This window comes from Temnothorax americanus, unplaced genomic scaffold (assembly GCF_048541705.1).
Source record: "Temnothorax americanus isolate GAGA-0224 unplaced genomic scaffold, ASM4854170v1 Scaffold35, whole genome shotgun sequence".
In the NCBI taxonomy this organism is placed as follows: domain Eukaryota; kingdom Metazoa; phylum Arthropoda; class Insecta; order Hymenoptera; family Formicidae; genus Temnothorax; species Temnothorax americanus.
In genome coordinates, this window is record NW_027509496.1 from 656,950 (window position 1) to 676,011 (window position 19,062).

General features: G+C 43.0%; 3 protein-coding genes and 1 pseudogene across 4 annotated transcripts in view; 3 read left to right on the plus strand and 1 right to left on the minus strand.

Annotated features, from left to right (window-relative positions):
• The window catches only part of LOC143901664 (uncharacterized), a 202,359-nt gene that overhangs the window by 52,480 nt on the left and 130,817 nt on the right, over nucleotides 1-19,062 (plus strand). The window lies entirely within an intron of this gene.
• The window catches only part of LOC143901586 (uncharacterized), a 70,327-nt gene that overhangs the window by 12,121 nt on the left and 39,144 nt on the right, over nucleotides 1-19,062 (plus strand). The gene's annotated exons all lie outside the window — the stretch shown is intronic.
• Nucleotides 8,344-12,793, plus strand: LOC143901659 (uncharacterized). Of its 2 annotated transcripts, none has more exons than XM_077414085.1 (6): nucleotides 8,344-9,794; nucleotides 10,152-10,286; nucleotides 11,684-11,788; nucleotides 11,898-11,966; nucleotides 12,067-12,168; nucleotides 12,253-12,793. In XM_077414085.1, the coding sequence occupies exons 1-6, from the start codon at nucleotides 9,650-9,652 to the stop codon at nucleotides 12,465-12,467; spliced, it is 771 nt and encodes a 256-aa protein (XP_077270211.1). In that variant the 5' UTR covers nucleotides 8,344-9,649; the 3' UTR covers nucleotides 12,468-12,793. The 2 variants fall into 2 exon arrangements, with proteins under 2 accessions (XP_077270211.1, XP_077270212.1); XM_077414086.1 differs by having other exon boundaries at nucleotides 12,067-12,179; nucleotides 12,253-12,343.
• LOC143901587 (uncharacterized) lies at nucleotides 13,990-14,891 on the minus strand (annotated as a pseudogene).

Sequence of the window (19,062 nt, forward strand, 5' to 3'; positions counted from 1 at the left end):
AGCTAGATTTAAGGAAAAGTCGATTCGGGAAAAGATGAACGACCAACCGACTCCACCCCCACCCCCGCCCGCCATCAAAATACAGACCGCTAGTCTACAAGGGGCGACCCCGAAGGACACGGCGACGGGAAAGGTGGACCCCTTCGTGAATTTGGGGGCGTACAATTTTCCGCCGGACTCCCACAAGACATGGGGGAACACTTATCAGAGGACATACCCGCCGCGCCTTACCGATAGGGAAATTACGCGCGGATCCGCGGCCGAGACTTATAATATAATGAGAAAATGGAATCTCCACTTTTCCGGACAACGCGGTAGCGACGCGGAAGCATTTTTGTTACGGATTAAGGAGGCTCGCTCCATTGTTCATGTAGATGACGCCGAACTATTTAAGTGCTTGCCACTATTCCTTTCGGGTACCGCGTTATATTGGGTGAGATTAGAAAGCGAAAATTGGCGGGATTGGCGGGATTTCGAGCACGCATGGCAAAGTCGATTCGGCGATCCAGACTATTTAACAACCCTTCGGGAAGAGATACAGCGAAGAACGCAGGGAGAACACTAGCCGGCGGTCAAATATTTAACCTGCTTACAGTCCCTGTTCACGCGAATGAGCCCTCCGTGGTCCTTCCCGGAGCAGCTCACACAAGCCCACCGTAACTTACTACCGCGGCTACAGCTCGCAATCCGTCGGTGGGAGTTTAGCGATTTTCACACGTTGGAGGATATGGCTACGCGGACGGAACGAACCCTCCTTGCGGACAAGATGTATAGATCCCCCTTGTTACCGGAACAGTCACTTTTTCTGGACTTAGCGTACCACGCGCCGAAGGGGAATCCGCGATCCCCGTTGCCGCGGGGGAGGCCGTGGCTCAGGGAGACCCGAGCGGGAGAGAGGCTTGGAGCGCCGCAGTGGCCACCGACGCCGCCGCGCCGAGATCGGTTCCCGATGATTCCAACTTAAAATGTTGGAACTGCGATCAGACGGGCCACCGGGCTAGGACCTGCAGGGCGGCTCGACGGCAGCATTGCTACCGGTGCGGGAACCCGGGGTTTATGACGCGGACATGTCCTAGGTGTTCGGGAAACGCGGAAGGGGGTCAGTAGGACGGGTCCCTACGCCCTTAACTATCAAAAACGAGGCCCGAACCGCGAATACCTCTGAAAAAAAACTCTCGTACGTGACGCTCGATACCGACGAATTTCCCCCGCTGAAGTATATTACAATCCGGATAGGCGGCCGGCCCTTGTTAGCGTTGGTGGACTCGGGGTCGAACATGACGCTTCTTGGTCGCGAGGGGATGCATATAGTAAAAAGTCTAAGAGTCCCAACCACGCAAGAGGGGGGCGCAACTATCCAAATAGCAAACGGACAAATAGCCCCGATTCAGAGAGAAGCCTCGCTCTCCATCCATCTAAAGGACCGGAGTCGGAAAATCTCGGTAGGGATATTGCCGGATTTGGCCGTGCCGTGTATCGTGGGGACGGATTTCCTGACGAAGTTTGGTATCACGCTAGACTTCGGAAAAGGGGAATGGCATTTCGCGGATAGGCCTTGCGCTCGCTACCAGTTTCAGTCGAAGGAAACAGACCCCCGCGTTTGTGGGCTCGCGCAGCTAACCAAAGCAGAAAAAACATCTAAAAAATTTTTTACGGGAAATAGTAGCACCGTCGGGAGACCCCGGTCTGACCAATCTAACTGAACATAAAATAGAAGTAAGAGACCATCCGCCGCTAAAGCAACGTTGCTATTTAGTCTCGCCAATGGTGCAAGAAGCAATTCGCGTGGAGGTAGATAAAATGTTAGCAGCCGGAATAATTGAACTGTCCGCAAATCAATGGTCAAACCCAATTGTGATGGTAAAGAAGTTGAATGGCAAGTACCGGTTTTGCTTGGATTTCCGCGGAGTCAATAAGATATCTAAAAAGGACGCGTACCCGATTCCACCAATGGACGGGATACTCAATAAGTTACGTTCGGCAAAATATATTTCTACAATCAATCTCAGCCAGGCTTCTTTTCAGATTCCGTTAAGTAAAGATAACCGAGAGATTACCGCGTTTAGCGTCCCGGGAAAAGGCTTGTATCATTTCGTCCGAATGCCATACGGATTAACGGGTGCCCCCGCGACGTTCCAACAACTATTAGATAGTTTAATAGGATCGGAAATGGAGCCTTTCGTTTTCGCGTACTTGGACAACATAATTATCGCGACGGAAACTTTCGAGGAACACCTCGAATGGCTGAAACGAGTGCTAGATAAGATTAGAGCTGCGGGATTAACGATTAATATGGATAAATGCGAGTTCTGTAAATCTCAGGTTAAGTATTTAGGCTTCGTGGTGGAGGCGGGAGGCGTATCAGTGGACCCAGAAAAGACGCGCCCCGTGCAGGAGTACCCGGCGCCCCAAACATTGAGACAATTACGTAGGTTTCTCGAGATGTCATCGTGGTATTGGAAATTTATACCGGATTTCGCGACGCTAAGTGAGCCCTTGACTTGCCTTTTGAGAAAAGGCAGGCGCTGGGAGTGAAGGAATGAACAAGTTCATGTATTCAATAGCATTAGGAATAGCTTAACGGCGGCCCCCGTCCTGGCATGCCCGGATTTTAAAGAGCCTTTCGTGTTACAAACTGACGCGAGCTCGGTTGGGTTGGGGGCGGTCTTGACTCAGAACTTAGAAAAGGAAGAACGCGTAATAGCCTATGCCAGTCGCGTATTGTCGGATCCGGAAAAGCGGTACTCGGTGACTGAACAAGAGTGCCTGGCCGTGGTGTGGGCCATTCAGAAGTTTAGGCCGTATTTAGAGGGTTACAAGTTCACCGTAGTTACGGATCATAGCAGCTTGCGGTGGCTCCACAACTTCAAAAACCCCACGGGTCGTTTGGCCCGATGGGCGTTAGAATTATTAGAGTATGATTACACCGTGGAGTACCGCAAGGGAGCCCTACACCACGTGCCCGATGCCTTGTCGCGGATGTACGAAGGCGCGGATGGCGGAAGAGCAAACGCCGCGATCGAGATCGAGGAGTGTGAGGGTACGAGTGACGAGTGGTATCGTAGGCGGTATAGGGAGGTAGCGACTAACCCGAAGCGGTTTGCTCACTGGAAAATAGTTGATCGACAGTTATACTTTTTGCGACCGCGCCCGGTTATTTCGGACATAGTCGAAAATTTGGACCGGTGGAAGCTGGTATTGCCGAGAAAATTACGCGCCGAGGCCCTTCGCGAATCCCACGACGCGCCGCAGACCGGTTATTTAGAAGTCAAAAAGACCTATCAGCGTCTCGCCGTGTCGTACTATTGGCTAAATATGTTTCGCGAGGTCACTCGGTACATTCGGACGTGCGACACATGTCAAAGGACGAAGGTCGAGCAAGCTAGTCCCGCGGGGTGGATGGGCCGCCGCGTTATAGAAGGGCCGTGGACTTTGATTGCCGCGGACATAGTAGGGCCCTTGCTTTGCAGCAAGGCCGGCTACCAGTACCTTCTGGTGATCCAAAATTTATTCACTAGATGGATCGAGTTGAAGCCATTGCGAGCGGCTACCGGCCCGAAAATTAAGGAGGCGTTGAAAGATCTTATCGTGTCGCGGTGGGGTACGCCAAAGATCCTCCTCACAGACAACGGAACAGAGTTCGTGAATCGCGTGATGAAGGGTTTCGCTGAGGAGCATGGCATCACGCATGCCACGGTGCCGCCGTACCATCGGCAGGCCAACCCCGTGAAGAGGGTCAATCGGACCCTAAAAACTATAATCGTGTCGTTTATTGAGAGGAATCATTGGGAGTGGGATAAATACCTCCCACAGTTTCGTTTCGCTTATAATACTGCGTCGCATTCGTCGTTGAGAGCTTCCCGGCGTTCGTGAATTTGGGACGCGAGTTAGTGCCGCCGAACTTGTTGCGTGACCATGGGGAGGACGTGACTCAGGTGGAGCCGCGGGACCCGGCGGAGTGGTCCCAGCGGATGATCGAACTGAGGGCCGTTCGAGAATGGGTGGCGGAGAATATGGACCAGGTGAACCAGAGGCAGGCCGCGCATTATAATCTGCGTAGGCGACCGCGGAGATTCCTAGTCGGGGACTTAGTATTAAAACGGCAGCACGTACTTTCGTCAGCCGCGCAGAATATCGCGGGAAAACTGGCGCCAAAATTCCAGGGACCCTTACGAGTAAAACGGGTAATCTCTCCGGTGGTGTACGAGTTGACACAGCTGGACGGGTCAACCGTAGGGAAAGTGCATGTCAAGGATGTGAAACCGTACTACCTTCCTGTCCCCGACCCGTAAGGAAAATTCGGTAAACGGTAGTCCGGCAGGGGAGTTTGGACAAATCCGGGTAGAATTTTTGGAAAAGATTGGGAAGTAATTCGGAGATTCAGTGAGTAACGTTGGAAAAGGAGACGCATTGACTGATCGGGGCCGGACGGGGCGAAGCCGTCACCGGGAAAGTAAGGTCTCATGAGGAAAATGGTCACGTTAAAATGGGGTAAACTCCCGAAGGCTTGAGGGGTGGCTACCGGCTGACCGGGGCCGACGTCCCCCTCGGCACTCGTCTGGGAGCGGGGAGTTGTGACGTGACAAATGTCACGTCCCTCACCCCAGATAGGAGCTCGGCCGAGGGAGGCGTCAGGGATGGTGCCTCCGCCCGAGGCGGGCGGAGAGCGAACATTTAAGTTAGGATTAAGATCTCTTGCGAGCGTTACAGGTCGAGGGAGTGCGGCGCAGATAACCAGGGTCACGGAATTGTAACGGCGTATGTCGCATCGAGGGACTTACGGCTGGACAACCAAGGGCTTCCGAGGGCAGACGGTCGACGGGCGGGTCACGCTAGAGCCCACAGTCGGAAAATCAGCTGGCTTGTCAAGGCGTCACCGGCGGCATGAAAGCACTGCAGCCCGAGTACGAAGGACCCGAAGAAGGGGACGCCCAGATGAAGGTCCCCGTCAAGGAACGGGGCCACCTCCGGTGTACCGCCCCCGGTCGACGAGCCAAAGCCCGGCCAGCCTAGCCGTCGAGGAACCGGACGATGAGTCGCGGCCTGGACAGCCGGTCTCACGTAGGCGGACTTTAAACCTACCGCCGGCGGATGGGAGAAGTGACAAAAGGTGCCCTAGTGCGGCGCGGCGGTCGCCTAGAGGGATCGCTGGCAGGCCAGGGCGCAGCACCGACCAGGCTAGAGAAACCGGCGCGCGCAGGCCCAGCGTGGTCCCGCCGGACCGAGAAAACGCCACTGTCGTGCAAGCCGCCATCCCGGCAACATCCAGCCCTGCGAGCCGAGCGACGAGCTGCAGGAACAGGAAGAATTTGTAAGGTCACTGCTCAGCCTGCCTCGAAGTAAGATCGCGGTAATACCTAGGCCTTCCCGGGAGTTGCGTTGTGCCGCGGTAATGTATAAAATCAGCCATAATTGAAGAATACCGAGTGCCATACCGCGGGAGGGCCCGCGCGACAAAGTGATCGCGAGTGCCCGTCTTGGGGATGCGAACGTACGGCCGCCGACAGTCAGCGTACTTGTGGTTTCGTTTCGTGTGATTTCGTTTTGCGTAATTTCGTTGCGGGTGATTTTGTTTCGTGGGTAATTCTTCAGTTTAGCTACAGCAGCACAAAAAACGATGAACTTAGGTTCATTCGACGCGTTTTTGCACGAAACAAAAAAATCTGGCAGAAAAAAGTGTCGCTCTGCTCCGCGACGCGAGATATTAATCGTTAAAGTTGACAGGAATCAGGTTATAATTCCTGTCATACCGACGAGATGCAGCGACTACGACCATGCCCTGCGGCCACATGCGCATGCTCAGTGATCGCACGCGCATGCAAAGTGAAATATAGCAGCTATTTTGAGTATTGAAAGGCATAAATAACTAATATATATGTCGAAATAGTTCACGCATACACTTCCACGCAAAACTAGGTCCACCCCCACCTCCCCCCTGCTTTCGGGGGATGTGCGGTAGCCCGTTCCTTGTTTACGTGTATACTGTTTATGCATACACAATATATATGTCGAAATAGTTCACGCATACACTTTCCACGCGAACCTAGTTCCACACCCACCCTCCCCCTGCTTTCGGGGGATGTGCGGTAGCCCGTTCCTTGTTTACGTGTATACTGTTTATGCATACACAATATATATGTCGAAATAGTTCACGCATACACTTTCCACGCGAACCTAGGTCCACCCCCACCCTGCCCCTGGTTTCGGGGGAGGTGCGTTAGCCCCTTTCTCGCTTACGTGTGTACTGTTTATGCACACACAATATATATGTCGCTACCGCACATCCCCCGAAAGCAGGGGGAGGGTGGGGGTGGACCTAGGTTCGCGTGGAAAGTGTATGCGTGAACTATTTCGACATATATATTGTGTATGCATAAACAGTATACACGTAAACAAAGAACGGGCTACCGCACATCCCCCGAAAGCCGGGGGAGGGTGGGGGTGGACCTAGGTTCGCGTGGAAAGTGTATGCGTGAACTATTTCGACATATATATTGTGTATGCATAAACAGTATACACGTAAACAAGGAACGGGCTACCGCACATTCCCCGAAAGCAGGGGGAGGGTGGGGGTGGACCTAAGTTCGCGTGGAAAGTGTATGCGTGAACTATTTTGACATATATATTGTGTATGCATAAACAGTATACACGTAAACAAGAAACGGGCTACCGCACATCCCCCGAAAGCAGGGGAGGGTGTGGGTGGACCTAGGTTCGCGTGGAAAGTGTATGCGTGAACTTTTCAATACTCAAAATAGCTGTTATATTTTCCAAACTTTTTTTGTTTATAACTTTTTAACGAGTAACGAGCGACGGCTAAAACCTTCCGAAGGTCATTCAGGAGGGTGACCTTGACAACATATGTCAAGGTCAAGGTCATTGGGGCTGGGTCCGCTATTATACATATTTACCAAGTTTTAAAGCGCGTCATCTAACTTATGTACAATAGATTAAATGACGCTTTTTTTTTAACGAAAATCACAACTTCTATAAAGCAAGACATACACACGTGTGTGTGTGCCCTGCTTTAACGAAAATCATTAAACAGATAAATCGTGCAGAATAACCAAGCATCTCGATTCAAGCAATTAGGTCTCACGCTTGGAGTTTCTTTAATTTAATTATGCGGGGGAAGCACACACACACACACACACACACACACACGGGGGGTGCGAGGGGGGGCCTTCGGCGAAATTATAAAGCACATGCATGCTTCCCACGCATAATTAAACTAAAGAAACTCTCAGCGTGAGACCTAACTGCTTGAATCGAGATGCTTGGTTATTCTGCACGATTGATTCATTTAAAATTGGCGCAGTTTTACATGCGCGTGCGACCACTGAGCATGCGCATGTGGCCGCAGGGCACGTTCAGTGTTGCTACATGTCGTCGGTATGACAGGAATCATAACCTGATTCCTGTCAATTTTAACGATTAATATCTCGCGTCGCGGGGCAGAGCGACACTTTTTTCTGCCAGATTCTTTCGTTTTGTACAAAAACGCGTCGAATGAACCTAAGTTCATCGTTTTTTGTGCTGCTGTAGCTAAACTGAAGAATTACCGTTTCGTGTAGTGTATTCGTTGCGTATATTTTTGTTGCGGGCAATTTCGTCGCGTGGGATTTCATGATCGCCGTTGGCTTAACCGTGCCGTAGTTTTGAGAAGGGGCTCTCGCGCGTGAGAGAGTCTCGTAGTTATCGTTGCCGGTTAAGTTTGTGCCATTTGTAATTAGCTATCCGTGCGTTTTATCGGGATTAATGGCCCACGGTGTGTCGAGTTTACGGGTGAGGCCGTTCGTGCGTCTCGAAGGGAGAGAAGATCCCCAGCGTTGTCGCGGTAGACCGTAGGGAGATTGCATTAATTGTTTAGTTGTTAGACGTAGACGTTTCGAGTATTTCGCGTTTGACCGTCCGGGTAGAATTCGCTGCAACTTATGTCGGGGAATACTCTTGTACGAATTCGTGCGTATGTGTGTGTGCAACGTAGATACTATCCTTGTCTATACAATGATAGATATAGAAAATAATAATTTTGTTGGTAATACAGACGACTCTAGCATCACTATAACAAATATGTATTGACTGCTTGCTTTGCGACTTGTATATTAGTAGGTATAGTAGGCCGGTTATAACTCAGTAGCTCCGCGCGAGGAGCAAGGAACTCGGGAGCGAGAGGGCTGACGTCACACGAGGGAGGGAAGATTATCAGTGTTTCGACGAACGTGTCAAGATATGTTTATAAAATGTTTATAACAACGTATCACATTACAAAGGCTAGCGCCACCGTCCGGCTGCTGGAATTTATAAATCATTAATATAAACAAACAGACTTAGATTGCGAGACACTTGATATTTTTTCTTTCTTACATTTCATACACAGAGTGGATGTTGGAACAAAATTTGTTACTCGATATTTTACCTCTTCATTTTTTCTAAGAAGAGCTTTTTTATCAAGGTTTCGGTGAGCCTGTCGGGACGTATTTCGCGATGCCATTCGGTTATGGCGTCTCGCACTACAAAAGCTAGCGCTGATGTTCTGACGGTTTAAAGATGTTTAAAGATAAAATATCCAAGATAAATAATTGCTAAAAACAAATTTAGAAAGAAACGTTTGAGGATGATTTAACCGTTGCGGTGTCCTCTTCATTTTTTTCTAAAAAGTTTATCGGAGTTTCGGCGAGCGTGACGGGACATATTTCGCAATGCTATTCGGTTATGATGTCGCGCATTACAGAAGCAAGCGCCGATGTCGGGCTGTTTGAATTTATAAACAAATATATGTCGTACGATAAGTATAAATGCATAAGCATCTTATGTTGGAAGGATGATGGATCTGTATATTGGCGAGCAGACCATTCTTCAGCTACGTCTCGCACGTAAACGTTCCAAATCAAGTTAAAGTTTTTGCGCTACGTGTTCAATATAAAGAAAAATTTTCACGATAATGAGCAAAAATAGAAATAGACAATAATTTTGAGGCAATATTAAATGAGTCATCCGACGAAGATCACATATGTTGTCGCATGACAGATAATTACGTCAGTAATCAGAGTGATAACCTTACGGAAATTATCGACAAGATAGTACTTAATTCACAAATCATTGCGTTGAACGGACGTACGAAGTAGAGTCCCTATATAAGAGTCTGGTCACTGAGTAGACTCACACGTATTGGCTCAATCAATGTTTTGTAACAAAATGGCGAAACCAATTAGAATGCGATTACAGCCCCTTTCTCCTTCTTCTTCTTTAGATTAAGGCTGGCGACTATAGTTTCTGAGTGTCCTTGACTCTAGATGCTAAAGTCTCTGTATAAGATGCAAGACGCCATTTTGTTACAAAATAGCTTCAATGGCCAGACTCTTATATAGGGATTTTAGTACGAAATTCTGCGCTATATACTTTTATTATTCCACGGGTGATGCTAGCATGATGTAATAAAACAAGATGTGTTCCTATCCTGGTATATTTTTTGTCACAATCTGCGCAGGTCTCAACTTTCGGCCATATTTGATTTATATGTGTATGAGTAGTGTCTGTATATGTAGAGCGAAGTAGTGTGTGACGAGGTTAGGTTCCCGGGTGTTTACATTAATTTTAGTTTGTGATTCAGTGTTTAGAAGTGAAATTTTATACAAATTTAGTGACAATGCAACTGTGTGCCATGAAGGGGTGCACAAACTGTTCTGGAAAAAAGAACTACCGATTTTTTTCTTTTCCAAAAGAAAGGGAGCTCTGTGAAAAGTGGATAATGGCGTGTAGATGGAGAATAGGGGAAATTAAGGAGAAAAATGGTATGTACACTAATGTTAATACAATTTACTTACAAGATTATTTTATTGTTCTTAAGGTGGCTCATCCGTGTAGGACCGGAATTTCATGTGTTTATATATTTGTATATTTTTCGACATAAATTTACTTAAAATACATCTCAAACATAAGTAAAATTACTATGAGCAAAATTACAAAAATTTTAACTACTGAAACATTAATTTAGTAACAATTATAATATTGAGGCACTTTTTTATGATTCGTATAGTTGATCACTTTAGCGTTCAACAGCTCCTCAGAATTGTCAATAATGTCATGTTTTTAATGCACGTTTCGATTAATAATTAATAATTAATTAATTATGGAATTTATTGATGCAGCTCGTATGTGCTCAGCTCATTTTAATGAGTCATGCTACAGGAAGGTGTCCTTCGTAGACGAGTTAGCAGGAACACCAAGGAATTCTAGGCCTCTCAATCCAGATGCTATACCCTTTGGATTTCCAGGGAATGATGGTAATTATTTTATTTAAGATATTCATAATCTGTAACAGCATGTCCATATATTTTATTTATTTATTTATTTATAATGGATCGATGGCTTTTGGAAGTCTATACAGTAAACAAGGAAAATTTGTATATAAAGATTTTATCATAAGATAATTTTCTATTGAATTGTATGAATTAATTTTTTCAAATTTAATGTTTTTGATACAATATTAAAATATGTGAAAATACAGCCTCCTGGTAAAAAGTTTGTAGTACTATTCTAACAAATATTATGAATAAACAAAACAATTTCCGTCGCCAGCGAATAGTTCAAAATAAGTCGTTTTATTTTCGACCCAACTGGCCAATTGAAAACAAATTGCACAACGTTTCGACCGAATTCCGGTCCTTATTAAGTGCTTTAGGTTACACCGATCCGCATAACAAATTTACATGCATCGTTGACGTAGTGTCCTGACAACGTCAAGACAAACGCAAAACTAAACAAAAGACAAAATAATACATTTAACAATAAAAAACTATACAAAATCGTCATAATATCGCGCTGGTCAAAAACAATAAATTAATTAACACTGTAAAAATCAGTTAAAAACTTACAATACTTATGCGTTCCAAAACAAACGGTGAGATCAAAACGTCACAAGCCATATCGAGGCACAACGTCCGAACAGTAAGACAGTCAAAGCGAAATGAAATTGTCAAACGTAATCCGCGGATAGCAAACGGTGCTCTGGTGGGAAAAACGAGCAGAACCGAATATACGGTGAAATACCACTACTTTCATCGTTTCCTTACTTACTCGGTTAGGCGGAGCGCGTGCCCCGAGGGCTTTGTGCCCCGGCGGTCACGGTGTTCTAGAGCCAAGCGTGTCAGAGTGGCGTGAGGCCTCGCGGCCGATCGCCGTTAATACTCCCGCGTGATCCGATTCGAGGACACTGCCAGGCGGGGAGTTTGACTGGGGCGGTACATCTGTCAAAGAATAACGCTGAAATTACGCCAAATATTATGAAATATTTTTATAACAAATATTATTGACATTAGTTTAATAATGAAATATTATTTATTTTTATATCTAATGTTTTTAAGTTTGAATTAAAATTAATGTCATTAATGTTTGTTGTAAACATACAAGTGACATTGACTCTTCTTTTATGAATAAAGGTTTTGTCGTTATTAAATTTAGATTTGAAAACTCAATAATTTTTATAAATAAATTATATCAGCGAACACCTTTTTTACGTTCATATAAGAATTCTAAATAATAAACATTATCTGCGAAAATCTTTCTCTGCTTAGCTTCTATTAGGAGTAACTTTCCAATTAATATTTAATATTTAATAATTTCTCTTCCTTTTTTTCTATTATTATGTTATTATTTCCTTATTATTACAATTATTTTTCAGACTTCCAGCAGATGCTTCATAAAGACTGTGAATTGAGCCCCGTTGTAAATGTTATTGCAACATCCGCAGAGACGTCCACACGTATCAGTGCTCTTATTAGTAATTGTAAGTTTATTATTAGTTAATTCAACTGTGTGTTATATTGTATACACTGTATGCAATTAAGAAATATTTAGCTTTGGGTTGAAAATATATATTTCAATAAATATTTTAGTGGCTGACCAGATATCAAAAGCTACAATGACCTGTGAAGATCCAATGACGTCAACACTTGATATCTTCGGTAGGTATATTTATTATGCAAAATTCCCAGTAATTTAATGGAGATTGTTTATTTAACAATTACATATATGACATAACGACTTATTACAATTATTTTTCAGCATCTGACCAGATGATTGGCGAGTTCAACGAAATAAGTTCCAGCATAGAACCAGTTGCATCAACATTTGCTGCCATGTCCACCAGTATTTCTGGTTCTATTCGTACGCATAAAGTATTATTTTTTAATATTAAAGTATTATTTTTTATTTTAACATTATGTATTTTATTTTTATTTTCCGTTTCAGTGATGCCAAATGCGAAGGATACGCCATCGTGTTCAGACATTAACTGCGTTGCATTAAAGAATGCATTAACTGTGGAAAATCGCAATCTTCGCCAACAGTTGAAGAGAAATCGCAATCTTCGTCAACAGTTGAAGAGGTGCAAAGTTGGCAGAAAGAAAATGGCGCGACAAGATGCAAAATTTACTTCGAAGAGTATTCAGTCTAGATCAAATTAAACTTTTGCTGAACCCTGAACAAAAAAAACTCGCTGGTCTGCAGAAGACATTGCAGAAGCTATTTCTCTTTGTAGTGTCAGTCTGAAAGGTTAATGACTGTCACTAGGGTCATGAATGACGAATTTCAAAAATATCATGGTTCTTTTTTTAAAAAAGGGCCGTGGATTTTTAGAAATTTAGCTACGATAGAGAGTTAAAGCAAAAATTGAGAGTACAATAATAATACCGGAAAAAGCATTATTATGCCTCATACGAACGCGAACGTACATTCATTTACGAAACATTAATAAATCCATCATGGCTGAAGACAACCGGAAAAAATTCAACAAAAAATGTCAAAAATTATAAATAAAAAAATTACATAAAACGTAATTAATTGATTTCTTATTTACCATTCCATCATTCTATATTATATTATTAATATTATTATTATTAATATCCCAATCAGCACGGGTTTATAGTTGGACGGAATTATTCCGAACAGGACTTAAGGGGATCCTATAGCGAAGGCCGAACTTCCTCAACGTCGGTAATGTCAACATTTCTAATCCTGTTTTTTATGGGTGCGTTCCACTTATCGCTCGCAACGCTCGTGGAATCATTTCATCCTTGTTGTTTGACAAATGTTAAACAAGGACGAAATGATGCTCGCGAGCGTTGTGATCGATAAGTGGAACCCAGCCTATGTTATATATCTATATCTGTCCTTGTCTAACGAGAGGCATCTGTCTTTGTTCGATTGCTGCGCCATCTCTCGCTACACGCAATACTGCTTATCCTATCAACCTGAATGTGCTTTTGCTTAAGGGCTACACCTGAGTAAAGTGACCATATTTTGGGAATTTTTTTCTCGGGAAATAATTGCTTTATTCAAAAAATTTTTTCTGTTAAAAAGAGCATGTATTCTAATACGTTTGTGAATTTTTTAATTAAAATTTATTAACAATAAATATAGTTTATTGGCGTCAGCGTAAGCCCCGTTTTTTTCGGTGTTTACCATTTTGGGTTGTCACGTCATCTGGAACAAAAATAAACATTAAATTCCTAATTAGTGATATATAAGACAGCTACGGGCCAAAAAAAATTTACAAAAAATTAAAAAAAAATAGCAGTTGTTTGAAGTTTGAAGTCGATTTTTAATCTATTTTTCTAAGTTACCAATGCATTTTTCAAACATTTGTCACAAAAAATTTATAAAAATCTGATCATAGCTAATTAGACAAAGCATCCAAAAATATTGTGTCCAAATTTCAAAAAAATCTATCGATCCATTCTTGAGATATCGTGAACACCGTTTTTTAAAACCATTTTCGAGAAAAACGCGTTTAAAGTTTGTGAGAAGAGATTTGAATATCATTAATTGTTTATAATGCTATAACTTGAAAATGGCTCGTCTTACAAAAAAAATGCAAAAAACAAAAGTTTCATTTTAATTTAAAATTATTAGTAATAATTTAAAAAATTTTTTTTTGTTAATTAATAATGAAATTGTTAAAAAAAACTTTTTTTTCTAATTTTACCTTTAGTCGGCAATTTCGGGGCCATATAAAAGTCCTTCGATTTCAAGCAGGTTCTCAGCATCAGCTGCTTGCAATTGTTTACGACGAATTCTTCCTTCCCGTGTTGCATTCGCGGCTTGGATCTCGGCCTGATGAAGACGATTTTCATCTGCCTCCTCACAGTAATTATTGGCATTTGGTCCAACTTTAATACCCAAGTATTCCATGACTTGCAGATATGATTTGCTTCCTGCATTGAATGTACAGGCTGCTATGTAAGAAGCAATTCTCATAATACAGCAGCCGCTGTGGGTGATTTTGGGTGCTATGCGCCAAAGGACGTTATTAAAGCTCTCGTTATTGTTCTGTGTAAAACTTCCCACGCATTTTTCTAGAAATTCGTCTAAAGATAAATTCTTGTATATTGGCTCGATAGTTTTTACAACATCTGGATGAAGCGCGGGTGCATGGTGAAAACTGTCTAGTTTATTCAAAGCTTTTGCTTTTTGCCATTTACACCAAGAATCTTTTCCTGTCGGACACAAGTCATGTTGCAGCTTCTGGTTAGTTGACTGTAAATGATAAAAAGTAGCCATAACAGCATTTTTCATTACTTCAAGTGAGTGGCAATTACGTCGTATTGCAAAGCCATAATAACGAGTAAGTTCATCGACTAATTTCCCTGTCAATTTGCTCTTTCCACCAAGTCCTGAGGTTTTTTTTTCAAATTTCAAAGTCTCGTATCCATTCGTTTCTGTACATGTCCAATACATTCTTTCTTTGTTATTATTATGCTAGGATAAGGATTACTATTAATTATTGCTGGAAAAGTCTTGGAGTCTCCATCGCCTATGTAATTGACGTATTTGACACCGAATTTTTCTTTTGATCGTTGAAACATGTGACACATTCCTTCTACCTCCATCTTTCCAGAGGACCCTGTGTGATTGATCTGACAACCCGGGAAAAAATGGGAGAGATTTGAACAGATCTCATCAGATCCAATCCACTCAGACCTGGTTTGATCAAAATATTGGCCCTATCTGATCAGATCCAATCAGACATGAGTAGATCTGATCCGATCCTAGAGGATAGAGTCAGATATGTAACAAGAATAATATAATTTATTATATCTGCTCAGATCCAATCAGACATGAGTAGATCTGATCCGATCCGGTGTCCATCCACTGCAGAAAATTGTTGTTTTCAAATGTTATTTTTTAAATGTGCCACTTTATTATAAAAGTGGACTCTACGATACAAAAGTTGTGCCGTTCCACGATTTAAATAACTTGGCGCAACTTAGCACGACACTGCCGTGTCTGATACCGTTCTTATACCACTGTTCATCAAATTTTAAATACGAGAATCAGATTCCGTCGGATGCCATCTATCGGATACTTTGAGATGCAACATTATGATCTGATCATATATAATCTTATATGACTATATAAGTTTATATGTAATTATATTATTTTATCAGTTTAAATTATAAGGTATGTTTGCAAAATAATTTAAAAGATTTATGTTTTATATATACATATACACATTAATCTTTTATATTTATCTATTATTAATTAATTTTGCACGGTACTTTTTTAATGGAATATTTATAATAAATTCTAAATATGGTGTTGAAATTAACAATTATTATTAAATTGGCAGAGATTATATTTATTATATAATGTTAATGTTTCAAAAAAATTGAGAAAACTGTTTTTAATATAATATAAAAATTAATTGATTTTTTGACCAAAAATCATTTAAAAGCTTTCCCTTTACAAAGTTAATATTATATTTGATATAATAATGTCCAACATTAAGTGTAAAAATTAATAATGGACGATTTGAGAACGAAATTTTTATAAGTTTTATACTGGCGAGATCTGCTCAGATCCGGCAAGATCGGAAAAGATCTGATTGAATCAGCAACACAACTTTGTAAGCCAAGATTGGTCTTATCTGGTGAGATCAAGATATGTCTAACTAGGTCTGCTCAGATCCAGCAAGATCGGAAGAGATCTGATTGGATCAGCAACACAACTTTGTAAGCTAAGATTGGACTTATCTGGTGAGATCAAGATATGTCTGACTAGGTCTGCTCAGATCCGGCAAGATCGGAAGAGATCTGATTGAATCAGCAACACAACTTTGTAAGCCAAGATTGGTCTTATCTGGTGAGATCAAGATATGTCTGGCTAGGTGTGCTCAGATCCGACAAGATCTGAGGCATAATGTCTGCTCGTACTTCAGGAGATCTGAAGCAATCAGATAATGTCCGATTAGATCGGAAGAGATCCGATTGGATCTGCGATTCAATATCGAACGGCAGCAATGGTCAGATCTGGTGAGATCGGATTATAGTTCAGCATATCTGGCTGCATGTGATTAAATATGGCCATGCAGATCTGGCGAGATAAAATTGTATCCAATCAGATCTGATTTTACTTGAATTTCAGATCTCGTTGTATTTCATTTTATCAAATCAGACATGGTCAGATCTCCTCCATTTTTTCCTGGAAATTGGGTGCATGCTGCTCTCGAAACTCTTCATAATCGCTGTTCCTTCCAGTCCAATTCATTGTTCACATGCCTTGCAAGTTTTGGAACTTATAAACAAATCAAGAACTCTGCCAGTATAATGTTCAATAATTGTTGTAACTCCATATAAAGAATCGAATCCTTGCTTGCGCCACGCACCATCCCCGGACACGGTTATTCCCGCATTTTTCTGATTTTCTTTTGCTTCTGTGACTTTTTTTCTTCCTGTACTTTTTCTTTTGAAATTAAATAAAATACAGCCTCTGAAGCAGTTGAAATATGATTTACAACCGTGTCATACGAGGACTGAGCTATGGGCTTTGCAAGGTCCATAAGTCCACAAAATTTTTTTGCTCCGCTTAATCCAATACCTATCATCCGCATTGCGAAGATAAATCTCGTATTTATTTCGTAGGCATTTGATATATACTGGCACGAAGATACGCTTTGAGTCACATAGGAAGGACACAAAATTTGCATTTTGAAACCGAGACCACGTGTTAATGATATGGCAAAACTAATATTACTCCCACATGTTTTGCACTTCACATGTTCGCTATAAACAAAAAAATTGTTGCAAAATTTAAAATTACGTAACCAATGTTATCGTTTATACTGGGCTCTAACACATGACTGGCTCGCAATTTTTTCGCTGATGTACTCAACTCATTATTTTCTGCTTCAATTTCATATTGATTCTTGGGAGGTTTTCTTTTCTTTGATCGACATTTATATGCTCCTGTTGACTTTCTCCTTTCCCTTGAAACTTTTGAATGGAGGGTAATTTTTGTATTTTTTTTCCATGTTTTACAAAAATTTTACTACGAAACAACGCAACAATGTTCACTACTGCAAAGCTACAGAATAATTGGTTTGTGGCGATTACATCGTCACATATATTTAATCGCTGAAAGAACTTAAATCTCAAATAATAGAAAAGTAACAAATAACAAAAGACTGAAAAACATGTAAACACGTTTATAAGAAATGTAGATAGAATAATATATCAAAACAATATAAATATCAGCGTGCGAAAATAATAAAGTCGAGATACAAATAATAAACATTCGCAGAACTAATTTTTATTGTTAAACCGATGACGACTTGAGGAGAGGCTTCTCGAAAAACACGAAGTCCTGAGAGGAGAGAGCTATCTCGCGATACCGGCGAAAAAAGCGCGATACCGCTACGCTCCGCTCCGCCCCGCTTCAGTAAAACCTCCGTAACTTCCACAATTCTTCGAATTCCTTAATAATATTTTAACACAATATTTTTGAAACTACATATTTTCAAGAAATGCAAAAAAGAAATCGATTTTTTCAAAATTCTACTCAGGTGTAAACCCTTAATAAAACTTTATTTTACAAAATCTTTTTTTCTAGACGTTGAATCTTAGTTTTATTTACACAATATTGTTCCTACATGTGTTGTCCCTACCTCGCCTGGGTGTCATTATATATATATATATATATATATATATATATATATATATATATATATTGTGACGTTGCGGCCCGCCGCTTCGTGGCAGCGCCCCGCCGCCGTCACAAGGCGCGGAAATTGGCGCCCCGGGACGAGCCAGAGAGGCGACAACGAGATCTCCAGAGGCCAAAAATTGATATTATTTCCGCGTTTTGACTATTATTTTATTTTCATGTATCAATTGTAATGCGCGCAGCGCCTCACCCACACCACGGCGAATCTTTGCGGGAGTACCGATAACGAGAGGGGTCCGGGAGGACCAAAGACCGAGGAGGGTGGCGAAAGCGGAAGCTACATAGATCACGGGCGGCGAGAGCAACGCGGCAGGCGTGCGGCAAATGAGGCAGCGATGGACAAGGCCGTCGATAGCGGGGCCTTAGGTACCGGGGAAAACCCGGCCTCAGCAAATTACCTCCACGCAATACCGGCCCACGGCGTGGCTGGCCACCGCCCCGAGGTCAAATTGGAGGCACACCGGCCAGAACAAAGTCCAGTTCGCTGCCCAGGGACAAATTCGAGGAATCGCTACGCCGCCGAGGGACCGTTGCGCGCCCCCGAAGGATCCCCGTGCGACGATCCTGCGTTACGATACCGCGCGAGCTTGCAAGCTTGCTCTCGATTGGTCGGCACGCCCCTGCGGAAGAGGGTGCCGCATTAATTCCGCTATTGAGCGAATCTAGCGAGACACTCTCTGGTCGTCCGTCGGCGAGTCCGAACGTTCCTCTTAAGATACGCGATAGCCACCCCGAGTCGGGAGAATCTGTTACGCTGCGACGATCCTCCGTACGAGGTGACGGCGAGGAGCCCTACGAGGAGACATCACATCGGTGAGGTTGCCCGCAGTAATTACTATCGCGATGTAAAGCCACGACGCCGCCCTCCGGTGCACACTCTCGTCCGTAAAAAACGTTGTAACATCGCGACGCGTACGGTCCCTTGAGACCGCGTATCGAATGGCGATCGACAGTGAGATCGAAGGGCCTCGGGATGGTATTGTGGCCGCGGAATTGAGATAAAGACGCGATTGCGAGCCTCTGGAGATCGCGATAGATTCGTGGCGAAATTCGTTACTG